At 29.8% G+C, this 26,161-nt stretch overlaps 1 protein-coding gene across 1 annotated transcript in view; it reads left to right on the forward strand.

The window, feature by feature from the left end:
• Positions 1 to 212: 212 nt before the first annotated feature.
• Positions 213 to 26,161, forward strand: part of LOC140663507 (LON peptidase N-terminal domain and RING finger protein 3) — a 46,778-nt gene continuing 20,829 nt past the window's right edge. Inside the window, exon 1 of the mRNA XM_072887736.1 lies at positions 213 to 1,686. Within this exon, the coding sequence (XP_072743837.1) occupies positions 1,125 to 1,686 (562 nt within the window). The 5' untranslated portion in view covers positions 213 to 1,124. The remainder of the gene's footprint in view (positions 1,687 to 26,161) is intronic.

Consider the following 26,161-nt stretch of genomic DNA (forward strand, 5'->3'; position numbering starts at 1 on the left):
GCAAATTACTCTAGATAATTGTTTTATATTAATGTGGAACTTCACATATGGGTAAAAAATAAAAGCAATGCAATAAAAAAATTTGTTGTTATATATTTCATAATAAATAGGTAAAATTGAAATAATCTATCGATATGACAATCATAATAATTTAATACAATATATTTCCATTATATTCTACCAGTTACAAATGAAAAAGATATAAATAAAAATTTTAAAAAATAAAAAGAGAAAAAAGACACTATAACGGTGTTTATTTTCCGTTAAACTAATGAGAGAAAGATCGAGGAAAAATATTATAAAGAAAAATAGAAAAAAAAATCACCCAAAAAATTTCATTAGAAATGATAAAACGATATTTCGCATTTCGCATCATTCCATATAATAAAAACAATTTGCTCAATCGTAACGACGCGACGGCCAGAGATCAGAGAACACCCGTTAGATAAAGAAACGAGCCCCGGTCGTGACGCGACGACGCCTCATCGAGTGAGAGCAGTGGGAGTGCGACAGCTACACCTACGCACCGCCGCGACACGAGTGAAACAGCAACACACTTCTCGAGCTACGCTCAGCGTGGTCCATAATTTCCCTCGCGACCCCCTCCGACCCCCGCGTAGTACGCCTGAAGTCGCGTGGCGCTGGCTTCGTGCCTCGGAGGCGGCTGCACTCCTCCACCACCACCGCAACACCATCACAACCACCACCCCCTGCTGACGGCTGGCAGAGCGGGGCTGACTCTGACAGTAGTTCGGCCGACCGATGACAGCGTCAGTTCTCGGTGCGCCAGCGTGCTGTGTGGAACGCACGTCGCACGCGCGTTACGTGCGAAACAGCACGCGTGGACGATCAACTGTCAAACTGATGCTGTGCGTCATTCCGACAAGAATTCGGTAAACTTCCACGCTAGTGAATCTGTTCCGGGATTAAGTGACTCGTGATTGCGTGATTTCTGGTAAAACTATATACAAGATGCGTGTCGTTCTCGACGTTTCGAAATTGGCATCGAGAGTTTTTCACCGAACGGATATCCGACGTGCGATGAGTGATTCATAGGAGAAACGCGCGAGAGAATATAATTCCGTTTTCGTTACCGAGGATAGTGACACACGAGAGACAGCGCGATGACAGAACTCGCCAAGGAGGCGTTCACCTCCCGCAATTATCATCTAGCGGTCGAGTTGTACGAGCGTTGCCTAAAGCAGCAAGGATCGAGCTGCGAAGAGTTACTTGGCTACGGTGACTCCCTGGTCAAGTGCGGTCGCGTCAGGGAGTCTATCGGGATCTACTCCAGGTGTTTAACCGCGACATCGATGCCAGCCGAGAGACTGAAGCACCTAACGACCGCGCTCCTGGAGGACATGGTCGGCGCCGGAACGACCTCCAGACGGAGACTCGAGACATCCTTCGCGTGTCCCATGTGCGAGGGCACTCTCTGTCAACCGGTGACCGCCGGCTGCGGTCACACGTATTGCAGGAATTGCGTGGAGCCGGCAAAGAATTGTCGCGTGTGCGGGATCAAGATCGCTACTGTGAGTGAAACGAATGTGCTGGTGCAGAGACTCGTGGAGAAATGGTGGCCGCGAGAGGTAGAAGCCAGTCGAGCTAGGCACGAGGGTGATATCCTCGTGAGGAAAGGTCACTTGGGTCAAGCACTCGAGAGATACAACCTGGCGGTTCATCTTGGTAAGTAAATCATATTATCGTCTTCCTCCGCTCAACGCACACGCAAACGCGTCTTTGTGTTTTGATGAACGCTACTTTGTCATCCCGATTTAACGTGTCGGTTTACGCTTTATCAATAACACGACGTGATTAGAGCTCTCAGTATTGCGCAGGATAAGACAAAATGACTTTTGTACTATATAAATATATAGTTATAGATTAATAATTTGAAAGATAAATTTTTCTTTTATTAAATTTGTCTTGACAATAAAAATGTATTATCGCACAAATCGACAAATATATGACGTATAATTTTAATTAAATAGGAATTTGATTCTTTCTTAAAACAATGAAGTCATGTATTGTATTTAATAGATTTCATATTGCAAATTCAATAGAAATATTTAAAGAGAATATATAAAAAAATAACAGCATGTTATAGAAAATAATTTCTTCTGCCTTTTGGACATCTATTAAATATTTTTTTGCTTTTGTATTTAAAAAATAGAAATATAAATTTAGAAATAGAAAAATAAAAAAAAATTGAAATATAAAGAATTAAAAAAATGATTAGACGCGGTGATAATATCAACAGTGGTTAAAAAAATTTGATAATATAATTTATAAAATTCATAAAATTTACAAAATTTACAATTTATAAAATATTTCAGAAAAGCATCCCGCATGTATGAATATTTGCATAACGATTCTATAAATCATAAAGATTTAGTTATTAGATTTTGACTTTCCATTTAATTCATGTTGTTTATCACTCCGATATATCAAAATTTTATTAGTATAAATGTTATTAACAAATTTGTGCGTTTTGAATGAAGTATGTATATTAGTTGAATCAAATTGTGACTAAATTTTTAGTTATTCATAAAAGAATGATATATAATGGAAAACGGTTTTATTGATTCCTAAAATTCTAAAAATCAAGCGATATTATTGATTTGTTCACGAGCAAAAAGTAACATGTGGTTATGTAAAGATTATTACGAAACATCTAATCTCTGAATAACGTTTCAGGCAAAACTAGAAGTATACTGGTTTATCATTCACGTTTTATAATTTTGTCTCGATTTAATCAAAATCACGAATATTTTGCGCTAATAAAAACATCTTTTTCGTACAAGGCATTTATACTCTCTATATTTGAATTAACACAAGGAGGGACTAGTTGCTTAAAGTGTGTGACACGTTCGCGGATCAAGATATAAGTAGTAAATACAGTAACGCATGAAACTAAATCTGTTGTGATGATGAATCAAACTGACATTTTAATTAGCAAATAATTAATAAAGCAAATTTTAGAACATGAATAAAATGCGCATGTAAAACATTTTATAATATGAATAATAAATTATCTAAATAACAAAAAATATTTTATTATGCTAATAGCGGCAATATAATAGTTAGTAATAAATGTAATAAATAATAATAAGTCATTCAAATTTTGTGATATTGAAAATAAATTTTTAGTTATACTCATATCTTAACTGTGTATTATACAATTAATCCTCCACAAAATTATCTATGTCATTTGCAGTTATTTTTAATGAAATAATTTCTCTCTAAAAACAATGCTAAATTCTATGCAACTCTCTCATCAATCTTATGCTGCAAAACATTAAAAAAAATATGATGTTTCCTTCTTATTGTTAGTTGTTTTTTCGGAAAACATTGAAAAAGATCTTGGCAGTTTGAATATATGTTTGCCTTCTCTTTTTCTCCAATAATAAGACACATGCACATTCGCTCTTTTTCTGACTGCCTCCTGCAGCTCATTTTTTATCATGCTTGAACAGACTGCGATTATTGACCTTTGTGTAACCGGCTCGTAAACATCTGCTTCCTATTCATCTTTGAGATTTTAATCACAGATTCTCTGACATCTAGACATCAGTCTTTCTTAACAAAAATTTTATAGGAAATATATATCTACTACTACTTTTTTGTGTTTTAAATATATATATATATATATATGTGACTTTTATGTGACTTTTAAAAGAAATTAAGGACGTCACTTTTTAATTATTTGAAATAATTTAATAATATCTTTAGAAATATTTTAGAAATACTTTAGAAATATTATATTTTTAACAGCTAACTATCTACATTCTATATCTATAACAAACGAATATTCTATAACATAATATTCTATAACAAAAGAATAATAGATAATTAGTGTCCTGATCAATATATTGTGTTCATTTTGGCTATTTTTTAATATTTTATTAAATATATATATTAAAAAATTAATATTAACAATTAAATTTAAATCCAGAGTCTGTACTTTCTAAATAAATTAAAACTTGAAATATTGTAGAATATCCTTTAAAGTATCGTAATTTGCTATAATTCAATTTTCATTAAGTTTTGATTATTTTTACGTGAAAATCATTCAAAATCTTAAAGCGTTAAACTATAATTTCTGTTCTATATCAGTGAGCTATTATCACTGAGGGCCTGGAATTTCCAGAACAGAGCTGCTGATTTCTAAATATTATTTATATTTGAATAATGCTTCTCTTGAAATCATGTCTGGGAAACGTGAAAATAATTTATTTCTCGAAAAACAATTGTCAGCATCATAATTAGCAGAAATCAGAATTATGTTATTGAACTCTGTGCGAATATTTTACTTAAATGTATACTTAAGAGAAAGAGAGCATATGCTATAAAATAGTTAAACATTAATTGTAAGAAGTCATCGCAAGATATATACCAGCGAATATTCGCGAATAATTACATTACAAATATGTAGATTGACACATAATGCATCTCTATTAGATAAAATTGATAATCATTCAACAGGTCTATTAATATACATATCTCTGAGCAAGATACTTTACACGGTTCGAGTTTTTATCGATTAAAGATTATCATGTTTCATCTCTAACACTTTATTTTTAATTTTTGCAATTGAATTAAAAGTTCAAAATAAACAGTTAATTGATTTATTTTAAATATGATAAACTTTTAAAACTTAATTTCTTAGTTAATATTTTAAATAAGTAAGAATACATAATGACACAGATTTGAAAATCAAGCTCCAATCCTATGCGATTGATAAAATAAGAGTAGAAATCGCGCGATTTTAATCAAGCATTTTGCTGTAACGTTTTTTTGCATTAAAAATAAATTATAAAATAATAACATTTATTTATAATGCATAATTACTTTATAAAACTATTATTACAACTAGTATTTTAAATATTATATTAGAATTTTTTATCATTTATTTAAAAAGTTTAGAAGTTTAGGTTTAAACAATAAATATATTAAAAAGAAAGATAAATAAAATTGATAGCTGAAAAATTTCTAAAATACTAAATAATTTTGCTTTATTATATCGTTGTCTACAGTTCTCTTTCTTAGTATTTTACAAAATAATTATTACTTGTAACATATTGTAATAATTATTTTTGCAATAAAATGCATTAAAAATTTGAATAATAAACTCTTCAAAGATTCTCGAATGCATCAAACGTGTATAAAATGCATGGAAAGGGAGGCGACCGCGTTTAACTGCGACGACCACGACGACGACGCCGTTAAGTTCACGGCCAGTCCGAGCAGTTCTTACATAATACCTCTTGGAGAGATCGGTCTGAATCGACGACGTCCCATCCGGAGACACGCTACGTCTACCATGAGATATATCGTATAAATATTTACGCATTCTGAATCAATCCTTGCGTCTTTGAATGTTTTACAAAGCCGTATTTTAGAATACTAAATGTTTCCTTGAAGTTAAACTGTGTATAAATTTCTTTCAAAATCTATACTTTAATATTTGTGGATTGCAAACAGCGTTAAACATACACTTAATTATATATGTCCATTTTTAACATTTCGTTTTTAAATACTACTTTTACCATGTGACAGGTATTAATATCTTTTTTAATAATCTTTAGCTTTTATATTTTCAAACTTAATATTCTCAACTTATATTTGCAGAAAAATCAAACTTATCCTGCTTAAAAGATATCATTTTCTATTAAAAATAATTTTATTTATGCTTAAAAAGACGATAACAATTAAAAATATCAATATAAAAATTTAACTTAGAAGTATTATATAAACATATATATATATATATATGTATCCTCATCAATATTAAATTAATATTCATTCTTGCTTTTATATGTGCAGTAGAACAAAGAACAATCACACACGTTATTTCGATCTCACTTATGTTGATTTTCGAAGCGGATTATAAATTATCAACGCAAGGCTGCTGAGCGAGTGAATTACCAAGAACAATGATGCGTATACGCGATAAAGAATAACCACTTTATGACTAATAGGCCTTGCCAAGATCGTCCTTGTTATCTTCATCATCGCGCATAACATCGAATAGGTTCTCTCGTAAGGAAAGTATTTAAGGGACATTTATGTTCTATGCCACATGTACTCGATTAAACTCGTTGCCTGATACTATATGCTCATTCATTGTTTTAAGTGATCGTTAATAATAAAATTTTTTAGCAGACGTAAAATTAAGAATTATTTCCAAACATGGTTAATAAAAGTTCTCATTATCGAAGGATTTTAATGAAAATGAAATGTTTCATGAACATATAAGAATGCAAAAATAATAAAATGAAAAAAACATAAATATCTAATATATAAACGATTATAAGCGTACTAAATATAAATATAAATTATAGTATGTGTATAGTAGTTACGATACTTCAAGTAAATAAGATACTAAAGCGAAGAAAAAAGAAAGATCCATACAGTTATCAGTTATCAGTTCGGTAAATGTAACGATAATCACATAGTAAGATTGAATGTAAGTGTCTCAATAAATATTAATATAGTACATATAATGCGAATGACGCATATAATAGTTTATGCGTATGTTGTCGTGTAAATATTGTGCGTAGCACTTTTAATCGAAGTTCTCGTGAATATATTAAACTACACAATAAATCGTCTGGTTAAAACGCAGAGATTACGTAAAGCGACGTTATCGCGCGCGATGTGTTTACTAATGAGAGGTTTTACGCGAAAATAAAATTTTAAAGTTTGAAAGGATGTATACATGATATTGTGCCATCTGCGAGTGTGGCAAAGCAGTATTGCTCTTAGTCGCACCTGCATCGTTCACCTGGCTTGCAGGTCGATTACGGTAATTTTAATAATGTACTTTTCAGTGATGCCGTACACTGTACTTTAAAACGAAATTCTTTTTAACTCTTACATCAAGAGAAAATATATTCTATTTCATCATCGAATTATGTAATAACTAAATAAATTTATTGCAGTCTCATCCTTTATATAAGATTCTTTATCTTAAAAAAAATATCTGGCACAAAGTTCAAATTTTGAGAAATTAAAATTACTTAAGAAATATACAAATTATGTTAATTATTAATTATTCTTAATTATTAGAAGTTATTAAGAATTTAATTTAGAATTTTATCAAGAAATGTGAAGTGGTATAATATGTTTAATAAAAACCAACAAATATAATAAATAATAGAGGAAAAATTATGAATTTAAATATAAATAAAAGAAATATATATTTCTTCTTTCTGAGACACTCTATATTACAGGCATCAATGATTCAGTCGAGAATTTCTTTGTCAACGGACAAGAGAATACTAGAGACACTCAATTCTGACTAATTTGCTATTTTAGTAAGCCATGTTCAGATAAAATTAAGATATGTATGAGATTATGTACTTTTGAAAATTGCCAAAAATTTTATAAAATAAAAAAATAGCGTTTTAATACAAATATTTTATACTTATTGTTCATAATAAAAATGCAAATCAATTAGAAACAAAGCTTGATCATTATTAAAAAGATCGACCTTTAATTTACAAAAACAAATTAAGAACTATATTCTATTATACATTAATTATAACTTAAAGATCTCTATAATAATTAAAAATGCCCAAATCTCTTTTTTAAGAAAATTTTAATATATAATAAAGAAGAACTAATATGCTCGAATTTATTATTATGCAATTTTTAAAACTTAACTTTCACATTGATAATTTTCTTTTTATAGTTTTCCATTCCGTTACACATATCCGTTCCTACAGTTTTCATGTAATTTCCTTACGTGCCTCTTTTTCTTTTTGGAATTCACGACTGTCACCGGGTGGAACTAATTGTGTAGAGAATGCCACCCACAAGCGTATTTCGCAGGCCGATCCTCGTCTCTACACATATTCGCGAATCGCGGAGTTTTGCTTCTCTAAGGGCGGCTATAATTAAATGCGACGCGTAGCTACGCTTATATAGTACAAATTTAGCGTGCGTCGTCGCGCCGGTGCAACGCGCTCGACGAAATAAAAGCGGTGACAAGCTGCGAGAAGCACTCCTTAACTATGCACGCGAGCTCCATATATCGGACTTGCTTATATAATGATCGTCGACGTTGCTTCTCTCGTCTCGCTTTTCTGTACCGCTTATCGCCGCCGATAAGCGTTGTGAAATTACGCCGGTGAATCTAATAGACGCAGCTGCGTACATACTATATCATAGTTGAGAGACGAGAAAAAAATTTAATTATCTATTAAATTGTAACTTTTGGTAGTTTAGTAATATAATTTCTCGAAAGTCTCTCAAAATCAAATTCTATAAATAAATAATTTTATTAAATTTTATTTTGATCCCGAATGATTATATATTAATCTGTATTAATCACATACAAGTTTGTGTAATTTTTAAAAAAATTAGTCGAAATTTGATATATAGAGTAAACTTTTCCGACAAAATGAATACATTAATTCGAGTTTTTATAAGTTTTCTTTTAGTTTTAAGTATGTGAAATTTTATTAAATCAAGTTTTAATTATTTTATCGATAGCAAATATTATAGCATTTATTTCTTTATATAAAGAGAGATACCACGTGTTTATAAGAAATATATATCATTATATATGTATTCTAGTTACATGTTATTATTTGAAAGCGAAGGTTAACGATAAAGTTTTATATAACACGTAAAACAATGTGAGGAATATTAAAAATTATCTCGCGTTATCAGCATAGTATATTCATTGTTCAAACTATTTATTGCTCATCGCAACGTTTGTCGATACCGTGTGATATCAAAAGTCTCTCAATACGAAACGCTTATGCAAGATGAAACATGATATAAAGTCGCGTGTGATTGGAGATAAAGCAAAATGCGCAAGAAGCGATTTTAAAGGAAACACTTTTAGTCGCGCTCGTTTGTATTGTATGCTTTTTTCAATAAAAAAAAAAAGAAAGATAGAATCTAAAAAATGTTATCCCAAACATAAATTATAAAGTTAAGTGCATTAAAATATATCGACAATTTAATGATTTATTTCTGTATATACTTTTTAATTACCTTTTTGTTCTTTGTGTTATCACATATTTCTTTTAAATAACATCTATTAACATATCATCAAAATGTCTAATTACATTCATTAAATAAACTCTTATAAAATCCAAATCATTGCGCGATAATTAATAAAAATACTTATATACTTATGCACGTTTTCGTGATATACTTATTTCAAACAATTCTATATTTATAAAAAGCGTTAAAACTGTATAAATTCGTAAATATTAAGTCCATTGTAATCAGCGGATGACCTATTTTGTCGCAATTTAATTTTTATCGCTAGCAAATCACAAAACTCTCTCTCTCTCTCTCTTTCTCTTTTCATATATCATTCTCTACTTTTATCAATGCTGCAATAACCGAATAAAATAATGCCCAACAAAACTCTGCCGAGTACAGTTGAATTTTAACTATAAATAACATGAAAATAACGTAATGTTCCAAAACACGTAATTAAAAGCTTACCAACCTATTCAAATAAATTTAATTTTATTGTACAATGACTGAAATTTAAATTAAAATAATATAGATATATAAATTCGCTTATAAAAATTTTAATACAGACTTAATTTTAAAAGAAGGAAAAACGAAAAGTTTTAATCTATTCATAATCTATTCATAAACAATGATAAATACCGTATATCATTCATTTATACAGTATGTATACAATTAATTGTATGTGTATTTAAAAAATTACACACACTGTCGATAAAGAATTAATTAAACAAGACGAGTATATCAAAAATTGCAATTATTCATACGATTGGATACATATCTATAATGCTTAAGTTAGATCGCTATTGCAAGAAATGTGTAAAAATCGCTGAGTATTCAAGATATTAATCCCAAGCCAATGTAAATTAACTTATATATTTAAAGAGATAATATATGAAAATAGAATTTTTCACTCACCCAGAAGAAACCATAATCGTCGATGTAGCATTTCGTATGAATTCTTCAAATTATTCCCGTACCATGCGTCATCTTCTGCTATCCTCATCGATTCATCGTCTTCTACAAAAATACACTCGTTTTGTCGATACACGGATACACAACTGAGCAAAATATACTGGCACTTTTCTATCTTTTATGACTTTCGAGTAAAATTCAATGGCTATGCAACTCATAACTTAGCGATTCGAATCTTCGGCGCCGCTCGGGATGTTTCGGACGCTTTCGGCTCCCAGCTTCGGTTCCATGCATATTCTTTAGGGTGCTACTACATGTGTCGTACGATAAATTTTTCGAGCGTGTTGATTGGCTGAAGGATAGAAAGTTCTCAGGTTTCTAGAAGTTTTCTATTCTGCAGCCCATCAACATTCACACTCGAAAAATTTGTCGTACGACACATGTAATAGCACCTTTATTCTCAGTCCTTGCATTCTGTGCTCCTTATTCTAATATTTGAACTGAAACAAATAAGATTCTCAAATTTCTTTTGTAGAAAGATCGCACCTTTTACATTTTTTATTCATATTTATGTAAATATTTTAGAGACTTCTTAAATTATATAGCTTTTAAATTATATATATTTTAAAGTTAATTTACTTTTATACAGCAAAATTGTCGAAGAAAGTCATTAATCTCGCAACTTTTTAATAATCATTAGATTTTTGACAAACTTCAATATATCTTTCCTATTAAAATAAAATGAATTAAAATTTATGTGTAATCGAGAAAAAATATTGATATATCTTTTATATTTTTGAAATTTTTTACAACGAGAGATTAATTTCAAGCGCGTCACACAAAGAAGTCCATAAATATTTTATAACAGATTGAAAGAATTCTCGAAAAAAGGCAACCTACGTAGAGACCTAAATCAAATAAGACTTGCCAGAAATTCCGCCTGAGTTAGAAATATATGTATTCCCAACAAGGGAAATGAAAAGAGCAACGCGTTTATCGGAAAACACATGAGACTGGCGGGCGCGTATTTCGCGAAACCTCGCAAGAGTCCCTACTCGACTCCGGCACGTGTATGGATCTCTGCCAAATCCGCGATGTCACCGTCAATTCGAGTAACTCTTGCTCTCACAGGAGAAGCTGTGTGCGAGGATGCGGACCCTATCGCGTGTATCAAGGACGCGCTCTGGTAAGTACTCAAACAATTTGCAAAAAGAACAACGAGCGATTTTCGTGTCAGGGCCGTGCCAATCCCTGATCTCGAACGGATACTTATTTTCGAACAAGTCCGTGCTCTTTACTACTGCTTTATTCGTTTTATTTTACAGTTCTTCACGGTGGTGGATTATAACGCAATGTTAGAACACCGTACTATACGTATATTCGCCTTTAAGATCTTTTGAATCCAATTTAAGATTTTTTTTATTAGTTTTTTGAAGATTTTTAATTTTTAAATAATATTGGATAATAATTTTAAAATAATATTAGAATAAAATATAAACTGATATTATATATATATGTATAAACACACTATTGCGTTTGAACAGATTTATAGAATAATGAGTTTCAGAGATAATTCACATAGGAGATGACTTTAGAGCCCATTAAATGACTTGTTATTGTGCTTCCGCGATCTTTTATTTTCAGGCTGAAATAGTATTACGTCGAGTGGCCCATCTTTCAACTCGATTCGCAAATAGATTTAAGATCCTCTTGAATTTAACGTACAAATTTAGTTTATTTGTTAATCTGAGAGTCGCGACTACAGTTGATGCATTTGTATCATTAAAACTAACAGTGTACGCACTATGTGACAGCATGAAAATAAGACGCGACACAACAAAGAGAGATCCATGCTATTTTATTATATAAATCTCGCAATGGTTTGATTAACGGTTATTATTAAAAAATTTATTTTATTTTTATATTTAAATTATTATCAAGTATTAAAAAAAAATTTATTAAAGTTTTTATTACGCGTTTAATTTGAGATATATTTACATAATGACATTATATTTATCTATATTTTTGTTTTCTTCATTATATTTAGCAAACGGTGAATTATACGTAATGTATAATATGTATTTCATTCTTCATTTTCGTAACGTAATGTATAATATGTATTTCATTCTTCGTTTTAAAATTTTTAATTTGTGACTACGTGATTATACAAAGTATTAAGAATCGTCTATCATCAATGTATATATGTTTGAAGCTAATCTTATCAAAGAGTAATGTCACGAAAATTTGCACAATACTTTAATTTGAATATTTTTACGTGCCATATGTGGTGTATATGTGTATGAAACTGGCATCTCATTTAATGGAAATTCATTAATTGTTGAGAGTCTGGAGCTTTATTTTTAATAATTCTGGAGTTCTTGATAGACTAAACAAATAGTTATAGTTTTTAAACAAAAAAAATCGCTTAAGACAAACTAAGATGCCAAGTTTATGCGCTGCATTTTATTTTGTTCGCCGACGATTTTTTTAGCATTTCTTATCAAATTTTAAACGTTTCAGAATTTTACAATAGTTTTACAAAATGTTCGATACATAAAAAGTATTAGGATATTAATTAAACAAATTAGATCGTTCGAGACGCCAGACGTATAAGTACCGAGGTAAGAGACACTGATCGTATTTCGAGTAGTTCTACTTTAAGTGAGATTTCATGTTATTTTGCAATCACTTTTAAATTTTAGAGAGAGAGTTATATGCATAAAACTTATTAGAATATTTATTATTATTAAATAAATTATTTTATTAGAATATCAATTAACAAATTACATCGCCCGAGAAGCCGGACGTATAAGTAGCGAGATAAGACGCTGGTCGTATTTCAATAGTTCTATCGACTTTAATGAGATGTCGTGATATTATACAATCACTTTTAATTTTTAAAGAGAATTCTATGAGTAAAAATTATTATAATATTTATTAAACATATTAGATCGCCTGAAACGTCGGATGTATAATGACATGAAATCTCATTTAAAATCGATAGAACTATCGAAATATCACTAGCGGTCTTACCTTGGTACACCATGGGCGATTTAATATGTTTAATAAATATTCTGATAATTTATTTAATTAATATTTTAATAATTTTTACACATAGAACATTTTGTAGAATTATTGTAGAACTTTCAAGCGCTTAAAATCGAGCAAAAACGTTAAAAAAATCGTCGGAGAACAAAATGAAACGCAATATAAATCTGGTGTCTTATTATCAGTTTGTCTTGAGTCTTTTTTTCTCTGAGCTATTTCTTTAATTATTATAAAATTATTTAATTTTTTTAGAATTATTTGTTTAATCTATCACAATTTCTAGAATTATAAAAAATAAAGCCAGAACTCAATAATTAATGAGTTTACACAAATGAGACAACAGCTTCGCACACAATCGAATAAAATTGCACGAAATACGCTATGCGATATATGACCGCGACAAAAAAAATTAATTCCGCGAATAATATGTAATAAATTACCTCATTATTGCTCCGACAAAGCCTGGTGTCATCTCAGGCTGTTCATCTTCTCTTAATTCTTTGTTGATGCAAAATGCTTTTTCAAAAGCATTCACAAAACAATCGCATTTAATTACGCAATTATGAACAAATTAATTACTTGAACATAATGACTACGTGATATTTTGCACGACAATCCCGATTTCGACATATTACGCCGTTTATTGAATTACACGAAACTTGCATCGGATCGGTTATTATTACTTTCTCGCTTGTGCGTCACCACACGAATGATAACAAAATCACCAAATACACGGCGCGTTATACCTACAAAAAATTCGGTGTGTACTTTTTCGCGGATTAATAGATACGTTCAATAAAACGATCGCCCGTTTTTCAATTCAGCACTCCCGTACGAGCACGAAATTCACTCGCGACGCTCGCCGGTCGAACAAATATTCAAGAAAATAACATGACTGTGAAACGACATAGTCGTTTCCAAAATCGAACATTATCGAAACGTCACCGATTACGATAAATGCATGCGAATAAATCTAAAGACTATACCTAAACTTTGATCTCTTCCGACATATATTTGTACACTAATAATCGCCTAAAATTGACGAAAAGAATTTTATATTGTACGTGTCTCTTTCTCCTCTCTCTTTCTCTCTCTCTCTCTCTCTCTCTATATATATATATATATATATATATATATATATATATATATATATATATATATGTATATTTTTTTTTACTTGATACATATATTTTATATACATGACGCCTAAAATTACAAATAATACATAAAATAAAATATATAATTTTGAAATTATTTAACTCGTCGCTCAAACTAATTATAATCTCACTTTCTTATGCCCTCGCTTTTTTTTCTAAAAAAGATGCACGTGTCACCGATGAAGAATTCGATGAAACGTTTCCTCTTTTTATCCGTTATCATTCGAACCCAACCACCGGTCTATCGCTGTTCGATTTCACGCTATAAGTATTAAATCGAATCTTAATCAAAACAACACAAAATTTTTTTATCCTGATCGTTCGAGCTAAGATATTTGTAGCATCTACTTTAAATGAAATTTCTTATTATACGTCCGGTCTTGGGCGATTTAATTTGTTTAATTAATATTCTAATATTTTTTACGCATAGAAATTCTCTCTAAAAATTAAAAGTAATTACAAAATAACACGAAATCTTATTAAGTCGAACTATCGAAATATGACCAGCGTCTTATCGTCCTCGGCACTTATATGTCCGGCGTCTCGGGCGATCTAATTTGTTTAATTAATATTCTAATACTTTTTACGCATCGAATTTTTTGTAAAACTATTGAGACTTTCAAGCGTTTAAAATCTGGCAAGAAATACTAACAAAATTGTAAACAAAGTGAGACGAAGCATGAACTTGACGTCTCAGTTTGTTTCACGAGCCATTTTCTGGTTTAATGGCCAAGATTATTTGTTTACTCTCAACAATTAATGAGTTTCTACTACGTGAGACGCCAGTTTCACACATTTATATGAGATTGTTCTGGGAGTTGAAAATTAAATTTTATGTACGCGAAAATCGTGTACTACAAACAGCTCTTCAAACTTTGAATCGAAGAAAGTTCAGCGAGCTATTATATGACTGAAAACGATGTGCTATTTATTTATTTACTTAATACTATTATTTATTTAATGTACTTATTTTAATTTTATCAATTCTGCACAATTTTATTTACATTTATTAATTTATTTATAATTTCTTTTTAAAAAAAGTGCGCATGAGAGAATTAAACGTATATTTTCGTGTAAAATAATGTTTTATATTTAGATAGTCTTATACGAAATGTTGATATAAAAAATTATAGACAAGTATACTAATATATATAAAAAATTATGCAAAGAAGAGTTAATACGAAGTTCGCAGACGAAACATTGGTATCTGAAAAACTAATCGTCATGATGAAAGAACTGGAGGTTATTTTTAAATTTATAAAGTACTATTATATGTGTATGCATATACGGAGAGGATAATTAAGGAAAAGAGATCGATGGTTTACGATGTTCGTGCAGATTCCACTGATAAAAGTGGGTTACGTCCTCAATTCCTCTCCGATCGCGTCCATCTATCAATTGAAAGTTGACTGGTTTTATTTGCGCGACACCATTACATTTTAACTTATATTCAGACAGAATCTCCATTTATGTTCTTATATCAGGACTTTACAATGTTAATTATGGTTGAAAAACATGAAAAATGAGAACTTACTCATTTGATATAAAATATTAATATAAAATTGATAAAGTAATAATATAAATTTTATTAATAGTATTATTATCTTCAATCATTTCATTTCTCTATACATAGAATGATCAAATGTAGGTTAGTAGGTTTCTCTTACGAATTTCTCTTACAAATTCTAAAATAACTTTACATTTTTATCGTTACATTATTAAGATCGATTGCATATGCGAACTTTGCATTTTTTGTACAAATCTTTTAACGCTTATTTGAGTTCTGTATTTTTTTTACATTTTGTTACATATGTCTTGTTAAAAATTGTTGCTATTACTAGAAATTAATATTCCAAGCCTTAGAAAATTAATATTCCATTAAATTATTTTTTATTGTGTATGTTATATTTATTCTGTTTGTAAAAGTCTAATGGTAAACTTTATTTTATAATATACATTTATTTTAATTTATAAAATTAAATATTCTCTTTAATAAATAAAATTTTTGAAGATTTACATTTCTGAATATATACATATATTTTTTAATATTAAAAATTTTTTTAAATCCAATTTATTAAACCAATGTCTATAATATCTTAAGTTTTCTTTTTTGTTTAATGTACTTTATTTATCACATTTAAAAAAATAATTAAATCTTAAAATTATTTTTATTTTTAATTTCCATTTAACTGTATTTTGATATATCTTGATCTATGAAGTTACACTCTAATAGTATCGTTTATTTTTTTTATCGCCAAATCACTAAAATATCATTTATCGCAATAGACTTATTACACAGGAGCACAATGTTATTTTTTTTCAGCAGATCAATTTCATGCGTGTTTGTGATATAATCTCTCTTACCACGTTTGGATTCTAAATATCTGACGAGACATTTTTACATGTAATTATTGATTTTTTTTTTCGAAAACGTACATCACAGAACCGTGCACTCTTCCACAACTGTTGCTCGTGCCTTGCCAATTAAGAGATCAATACATATATAATATCGTCGTTACGTCCGAGTGAAGTCTTGTAAATCTACAAGTGCGTTTTGGTTGTGCAATTACCTCGCAGCGAAATTAATCCGTCGCAGACACAGCTGATTTGTGTCAAGGCGACGACGCAACGCAACAGAGGGAGTAGTCTGTCGCTTTCCTCGCATTCGAGGGTGGAACAAACAAGATACAATTGCATCTCATCACGCATTAGTCAAATTCTCATATTATAATGTTAATTCTAAAAATATGCACTAAGAGTTTTCTAAAAATTCTATTAAAAATATTATATAACAATATAACGATAAGGAAATGTTGGACGAGATAGTGATACAAATTATAAAAATAAATAAAAATAAAATTTATAGATTTTGTACATATTACATTTAACGTGACATAAAATCAGATTTTTTAGGGAACGTTGAAAAGAAAACATTTTTAATCAAATTTAAAATAATAATTTATAATCGCATTTGTGAAAATACACTTGTATATGTATACATATATCTGTCTAGTTACTGTTATAAGTATTCTGTTTTGAGCATTCTAGACTTAAGCCAGCAAAAGCTCAAAATACTATATTGTCGTCTTGCTGTAATTTTCATAAACTCCAATGTAATGATAGAATTTATATGAACGTATCGATATATAATAATTTGAATAATTAATTTAACTATTTTAAATGATTTACGGTTTTAGCAAGAATATAATTTTTTAATCTTCGTGTAACTTTAAAATAATGGGAACCTATATGCGTAGACACGTATACGTCATGGCAGAGAAGCTTGACACCCACGTATTAAATAGCCACATATGTGTCCAGAGCGGATTCATTCGGACATATATAAATAGATGTCATAGTTCCGGTCCTTATGGTAACGAAGAGTTTGGAGTTCCGCGGGTGATAATCGACGGCCACGCAGAAGGTCTCATGAGGTTGCTTCTATCAATGCAGAGTGCTTAAATTGATTTAGCCGCTTGAACTCTTACGTATTTTCTAATTGAGTCCGATTACGGCTCGTTTTGCGAGAGACGTTTTGAGAGAGATATTATTGGTCTACACGATATATTGACTGAAAGCATGTCTGCGCTGTGTCGAACAAACACGAATTAAAGTTGTATTGCGTTCGTAATTATTATTGTTTCAATTATACTTAACATACGAATATCAATATAAATAAGAGAGATTTACACAAAATCTAGGGACAAATAATGCAAATATTCTTTGGAAAATAATAAATGTTGTCAATTTAAAACTTTTATAGGTTTAAAATAATAGTTTATATGTATAAAATCTTTTATATAAAAGTAAATAAAATTTATTTTATAACTAATTCTAAAAATATAATAAGAATTAACTAATTATGTAGAAATTGTACATGTTACAAAAATTATAAATCTTATAAAAATTACAACGTATGTAAATATGTAAATATCAATTAGAAAAATAATTGCAACTACATAAATATTGTTATTAATTTTTTCATAATTTTTTATCTAGGTATCAGCATTTCGATTGGCAAATCCTATTCTAGAATATCAAAAAATCTAGTACTATTCTACTGTTCGCAGTCGTGTTACAGGTAGCTCTAATCGATAATACTGTTTCAACCTCGTGATACAAGGTTTTAGTTACTATAGAGATTCATTGTTATACGTACAAAGTTATGTGTACTTCAGAATTGCATACTATATACATAAAGTTAGAGAATCTAAACTAATCAAGTACAGCTTGAAAGCTTTCGTACGTACGCATATGAATAAAATTAAAAATCTTATTATGTAATCTTTTGCTGTTAAAAGATTTGTGTATAAAAGACATATATATTTATTTAACGGTCTTCTTCTATTTTTCAAATTAAAAGAGCAATATTATATTTTTTCTCTTTTTTTTCACAAAATTACGTACTATATAAAAATATTAATATGTATAATATTAATAAAAATTTATGTAAAATATTATGTATAAAGAATATATTTATTATATATAAATCTGTGTAAAAATTAGATAGATATATGCACTTTGCATTTATAAACCTAAAGACTTAATTTAGGTTTATAATATAATACTTATATAAATATAAATGATTCATTTAGATACCAATATACAGTATATTCAATATTATTTATACTATTATTTTCATCAAAAATTCGATATTTCCATTAGAAAACAATCACTTATTCAATTCAATTAGTCGAAAAACGGTATTATGATCACGTAGCAAATTACATCATTATCTTCAGAAATTCGAAAGTAGTCAAGAATACAAGTGCATAATCATTGTTATTACAACACGATCCAAGAACAATACAAATAAAATGCAAACGGTTAAATCTAATTTTCGTAATTGCTGTGGATTTGCTTGACTAACAAGTAAATCATTCAGCGAGACAACCTAATCAGTTAGGTTGGATGATGAGTCTGGCATCGATGACGAAAATTCAGTCATCGAGACATTAGTTGAATAGAAAATCCGCGTCACAAACGAACACATTGCCACAGATCATTTCGGATCTAAAGCCGGATTCCACGGCGCGTGTTGTTACGCCCACACTTTGAGTTGCGACGACCGAGACGAATTACGTAAGATGCTCGCGAGATTCGTTCTTACTCATTCGCCGGGTTGCAAGTGCGGGAGCACACGTACGTCAATTTGTGATTCACCATTTAATCCGGCGGAAGCTTTCCTTCATCGAGAGAGCGGCGAACGCACTGAAAAAGTATCACCGCCCTTTTCCGCAAATTTTGTAGTGAACTATAATAATAATCAGGTAGTTCAGTGAATGAAAGCTTTATGTAAAAATACTAGGATCTTACATAAAATCTGAGATAATATTTATATAATTGAAAATATAATTATAACTTGAATTTTCTATAAAAAGTCACACAGTGTGCTAAGATAATGTGCGTGAAACTGAAAGACCGCTGGAACAAATGGTTCCGGCAAAAAACACCAAAAAAAATATCTTGAGATAACGTCGAATTTAAACAACATTTCACTTTATCCTGACACTTTTCTTCTAATTTTTCATTAAATTTTCCAAGATTTATCGTTTTACATATGTAAGTTTCAAAAAGAGTTCTTTTAAAAAACAAACAACTTCAATTAAAATAATCACAAGCAAAGGCGCATATATATCAGAAACGAAATAAAACGCTGATCAATTTTCAACAAAATTTTTTAATATTTCTCGTAAAATTATATTATTTAATCTTTGAAAATGTGATGAAAAATGAGAAGGAAAATATCGCACGGCAAAGTGAAACGTTTGACGTCCTGAGCATTTTTTTATATAACAGAACAATTTGTTTAAATTATCAAGAACTATATAAGTCTATTAAAAATAAAACCTGAACTTTTAATCATTTATAGGTTTCTGCGAAACGATTCGTCAGCTTTACGTACATATTAAACTTGCATGTTTGCAAGAAAAATATTTAAAAAAAAAGTTTATAATGAAAACAATACATGACAAAAATTATCGCAGACACATAAAATATTTTAATACGAAGATAAACATATGTTAAATACATTAAGTAATATATAACAACTATCGATTTTATGATTTTCTTTAAGGACGATTTGTTACATAACAGTATTTGTTCAATATAATGATTTTAACAATTTAAGTTTTGTGGTTATTATGACTATTATGCGCATTAATGATTATTAAGTGATTTTTAGATATTTATGTGTAATGTCAGTTTTATTGCTTATAATGCTAAATAAACGAAAAATAAGGATGTTAATTGCATCATTATTTAATAATTACTATGAGTTGTACTTATCTACATTTTACATTATAATACTATGTAGATAAAAATAGAGAACCGATTATTTCACGTTTATAAAAGGAAGAATTTTTACGTTATGCATTTTATTGTTTATAATACTTAATGAACAAAATGAAGATGTTAATTACATCATTATGTAATTACTAGATGTTTATGAGTTGTACTTATTTATATTCTACTAAAAATAGAGAACTGATTATTTCAACTGTTTAAAAAAGAACTTTTGCAAAGAACAATTACACTTTTACAAAGAACAATTATAACATTGAAAATGATAAAACAATGACGATAATATATAATTAAAGTACTACTTGTGTGCAGTAATTAAACAGTATAGTTTATTACATACTTTATTCCGAAAAATTTAAACACAGTTATATTCTTCTGTTTGCATATCGATTATTTAATTTAGTTACAATAACATACTACGTGTTATATTAATACTTCAAAAGATCTTTCGTGCTGTTGCAGAGTTTGTAATTTTTTTTAACACGAAATACACACACACACACACACACACACACACACACACTCGTTTATTGAACATAATATGGTATAGGATCGCATTGTAAAGAAAAGGTCGAGCATGCTCTCGGCGTTTTCCGATATTCAACGATAAAGAGAGTTCGGAAAACGCAAATGGAAACTAGGTCGTAGTGACATGCAACTTATCTTTTTTCTTTACCGACACGTGTCCTTTTCTACGTATTTAGCATTCTTTCGTATTTGGTGTTTCATAATAAATCGCCGCAAAAACGGAATTCGTCATTCAAAACTCTTTTCTCATTTTACAGTCAGAAACAACAGCTATGTAATACATTTACTTTTACATACGAATTAACCTATTTTTCACACTTTATTACATAATATAATGGAGAATGTAATGAAATGATTACATAAAAAACTTGCAAATTTAAAAAAAACATTGAATGTGTAGTAAACATACCGTTTGATGATGTAATAAAAAATGTAAAATTTTAATTTATACAATTTAAGTAATTTATTAAGCGGTTATATAACTTTGAAAACAAAAAGTTTATACGTATATAACAGAAATATTGCAAAATATTACTTTAAACTTTTGCTGCAAAACTATTTCTACTAAAAAATTTTCAAAAAGATCTTGTTACTATTTTCTAACTTTTTATTATATTTTATAAATAATGTTGTGTTTAAAAAAATATTTCATAGATGTGTTTGACAATTTGCTCTCTCACTTTATAAAAAATGTCGGAAACGTACAGTAGGGGAAAGAGATTGTCGTTAAAGGACGAAGTATCAAGAAGCAAGATGTAACACTTTTCTTCTTTTGATATCTTTTCTTTTAAAATTATAACGTTTTTAATTTAAGTCAAGTTGAACTAAATGGATTCTGCCTGGTCAAAATTCTGACCGACCCAAGTCATGCAAGCAGAGCACATCAAAACCATCAAATATCAGAATTAATTGATTAATTAAAAAGATCAGAGTTATGTTGAATTATTAGTAAAGGCATTTGTAATAAAGCGCATATATTTCGTTTTTTTTTCAAGTAACTCTCAATACAATTTGTCAAAATCGTCGAGAATTAATTGAGAATAATCTTTTACGTACTATATTTATCGTTTAAACATCTGACGTGAGTGATGTTTATTTAGATTTTAAACGTAATCATATCACGATCTCTTAAGAAGCTCGTGCTCATCGAAATTACGTGGGAAGTGCTTGGCATTCCGATTTGCGCATATTTCAGATATTAATTGACAGCTAGTGCTCTAGCGTAATTCATACATCGCCAGTCGACAGCAGCGGATGATAATACGATCGTTAGGATCTTCTACCTGATTGCATGCGGCGAAAACCTCGTTGGCGAATGACATTTGCTCCCGTACGTACACGTGATTCCTTCATGTAATCCCGTTGTATAACTTATGCTACGCAAAACGACATGCTTCACATCGTAATAGCCCTATTCCACACGTGCCAAATTACGGTCGTAGCTCTTATCAACGCTACTCTTACGTAACGCTCTTCTCCTCGACATGCTTTCCATCAACGAGAGTTCCGTCAGCTCTTCCCCTTAATCATCCTTCAAAATATATATATATATTTTTTAAATACTTTCTGTGCAATAACAAAACGAGCTATGCCAAATATATCTTACAAGGGAACGGTCGGAAGTGTCCCTCACCGATTTTAATGAGCTTTGGATATATTGTAGAACATAAAAAAATATTAGATCCATATTTTTTTTTAGCTGCGTATCTCAACGTTTAGGGGTTGAAACAACCCCTCGAAGAATAACGAATTTTTCGTTTTTAGCGAATATCTTTGAAAATATAGGACATATGAAAAAATATTTTATACAAAAGTTTTATGGTATTTTGTACTCTTTACAATAGTATAATTTTATTTTTTTTTAAATGTCAAATTTTTTAATTTACCCCACCCCTACCCTTTATTTTGCAAAATTAAAAAAATTTTTTAAGAACAAAAATTAAAGAATATCGAAAGGCAAATCCATTCATGTATAATAATATGCGGGTTCCACGAATGAATTTTGAAAAAACAAGATGATAACTTCGTGCTTATAGGCATTGCGCTATAAGTTTTGTGTTGCGTTATTTCTTTAGTTGTGACACATTCAATAACTGCCTCTTGTGCATATATTTATCTTGTGCATATCTATATTGGAACATAAAAATATATTAATCTTAATGACATACGCAATGCATTACACGAAATAAAGCATAATGTATATAATGTATATATATTTGCATATTTTGCACACGAACGAAGAAAATTATGTAAAAATCATATATTCATATAATCAATCTATTTTTCTGAGGTCTAAATAAAGACCTCAGAATAAAGAAATTTTTATTGTTTTTTTTGCGCACCTATACCCGGCGCTCGGCTCCTAAAACCCTTTTATTTTTAATCTTTGATTGGACAGCCTTTAGTCTTCATTCCATAAATGTATATGTAACAAAAATAACATATATAAGTATGTTTACGTATTGCAAAAATTAAAATAGTACTGTAATGCATAAAATAAAAATAGAGATTATTTTACCTCTGCAGGCAGCGTGTATATACTATTTTTAAGCAGTAAAACTACAAAGTCATATCATCCAAAATGATATTTGTCATCTTGAAAATCAACTCAATTAGTGTTAAAGATAGTGCAAAGAAAAATAGATTGATTATATGAATATATAATTTCTACATGATAAATTTATTCATTCGTGTCGTGTGCAAAATATGCAAATATATATACATTATATACATTATGCTTTATTTCGTATAATACATTGCGTATGTCATTAAGATTAATATATTTTTATGTTCCAATATAGGTATGCACAAGATAAATATATGCACAAGAAGCAGTTATTGAATGTGTCACAACTAAAGAAATAACGCAACACAAAACTTATAGCGCAGTGCCTATAAGCACGAAGTTATCATCTTGTTTTTTCAAAATTCATTCGTGGAACCCACATATTATTATACATGGATGGATTTGCCTTTCGATATTCTTTAATTTTTGTCCTTAACAAATTTTTTTGCAAAATAAGGGGTAGGGGTGGGGTAAATTAAAAAATTTGACATTTTTGAAAAATAAAATTATACTATTGTAAAGAGTACAAAATACCATAAAACTTTTGTATAAAACATTTTTTCATATGTTCTATATTTTCAAAGATATTTGCTAAAAACGAAAAATTCGTTATTCTTCGAGGGGTTGTTTCAACCTCTAAACGTTGAGATACGCAGCTAAAAAAAAATATGGGTCTAATATTTTTTTATGTTCTACAACATATCCAAAGCTCATTAAAATCGGTGAGGGACACTTCCGACCGTTCCCTTGTTAGAAATATATATATATATATATATATATGTATATATATATATGTATATGTATATGTATATGTATATATATGTATATGTGCTCTTCTCCTCGACATGTTTTCCGTCAACGAGAGTTCCGTCAGCTCTTCCCTTTAATCATCCTTCAAAATATCTATATATTTTCTAAATACTTGCTATGTGTATATATATATGTACACTCGTTGACGGAAAGCATGTCGAGGAGAAGAGCACATATACATATATGTGTATATAAATTAAATTGTTTATAAACATAGAATATTATACAGCTAGAGAGAATTTTTGGACGCGATTCTAATCCCGACAAACTGTCAGATCTTCGTTAAAGCTACAGAAGATATATTTACAAGTGTCGTATTGTTTGCACAACTTTGATATCGGGAAGACAAGGAAAAGACAGAGAAATAAATCCCAAGTGCTCCTCTGCGAGATTTTGGTAATTATCTTATCTTCTCCACTGCAGACTGCCGGAAGTACGAATAAGATATCGGCGGCGGAAACCACGGAGGACCAAGTTGGCGGGAAACGCCCAGAGTGTCTGGGATAGCCGGTCGATAAGCACGACCACCGGTTACGTAAAAGGGAATAATAAGAGCGATGCGACGTGCAACACGCCGCGGCGTGCCGGCCGGTCGAGCAGGCGCATGTTTGCCGAGATAAGATAGAGAGGCCCCGCGGTCACGTGCCCGGCGTACTGTCAAACTCCTCTGTTATGTAAACTTTGCGCTCTCGGCGGCTGGCGAGCCGCCATACGCCGACATTGCGATACGTCGAGTCGGTTCCGCGCTATCGAAGAGGGACTCCGATTTATTTTCGGCAGGGCATGTACTTTCCGATGTGTCGCAGAGGATATACACCGTTGTTTCCTTCTTCCAGTTATATTCGGGAAAAAGGAAAAAGTGGTTCGCAGACATTTTTTCGTCGTCCGCCGTTTACGATTGCATAATGAAGTCTGATCGAAGCAGAAACGGCTACACGTGTGCGTGTTAAAAATAATTGCGAGATTAAATTTGTATGCATACATATATGTGATAAAGGGTATGAAAAATTGATTACCTTGTATATACAAATGAGTATTTATAATTAACTTGACTCATATAAATTATTTAGACCGTGTGCTCTTAACAATTACGGTTTATATTAATCGGATTATAAATATTGATTTATTATAACTAATATTAATGTAAAACATAAAATGATACGATTGATCTTCAAGACAATTTTGATTGAATAGATTTATGAGATCATTTCATTTTAATGTTATAATAATAAATGAAGAAATATTTCACTTACATCAAAAAGCGGTTAATAATTTTTTAATATATTTAATATTTTCTTATATCTATATTCTAATATCTAATATTTTTAAATTTGTATATTTCCTTCTTTATACTTTACTAAAATTTATATAAAAAACTTAATCAGTGCTTTTGCTTTCATTTCTAATGTAACATTTTCTTTTCTTTTAATTAATTTATTATTGATTTAAAAAGTAGCACATGTGTTAAAAATATTGAGTTGCAAAATATCTCTAAGCTTTAATTTTTTCTTAAACACTAATAAGCGTCAATACTTCCTTTAAGCCTTTTTTTAATAATATTTGTTCCATTTAATATGTAAATTATTGTTGATGTAAAATTATTTAAACTTTAAATTAATTTTTAATTAGGTTTTCTCCAATGTTGTTAATGTTTCGATATTTCTTTCAATTAAGTTTCAAATTGGCTAAAAAATTTAAATAAATGATAAGATTCTTTTACTCTTTATGTAACTATAATATATAGTATATAAATGTGTCAAATATTTTTCATTTTTTGTATGTTTGCGTGTAAAATAATCACCAATACAAAACAAAGTACACTGTATCGCAAAAA

The sequence above is a fragment of the Anoplolepis gracilipes genome, chromosome 3 (assembly GCF_047496725.1).
Source record: "Anoplolepis gracilipes chromosome 3, ASM4749672v1, whole genome shotgun sequence".
In the NCBI taxonomy this organism is placed as follows: Eukaryota; Metazoa; Arthropoda; class Insecta; order Hymenoptera; family Formicidae; genus Anoplolepis; species Anoplolepis gracilipes.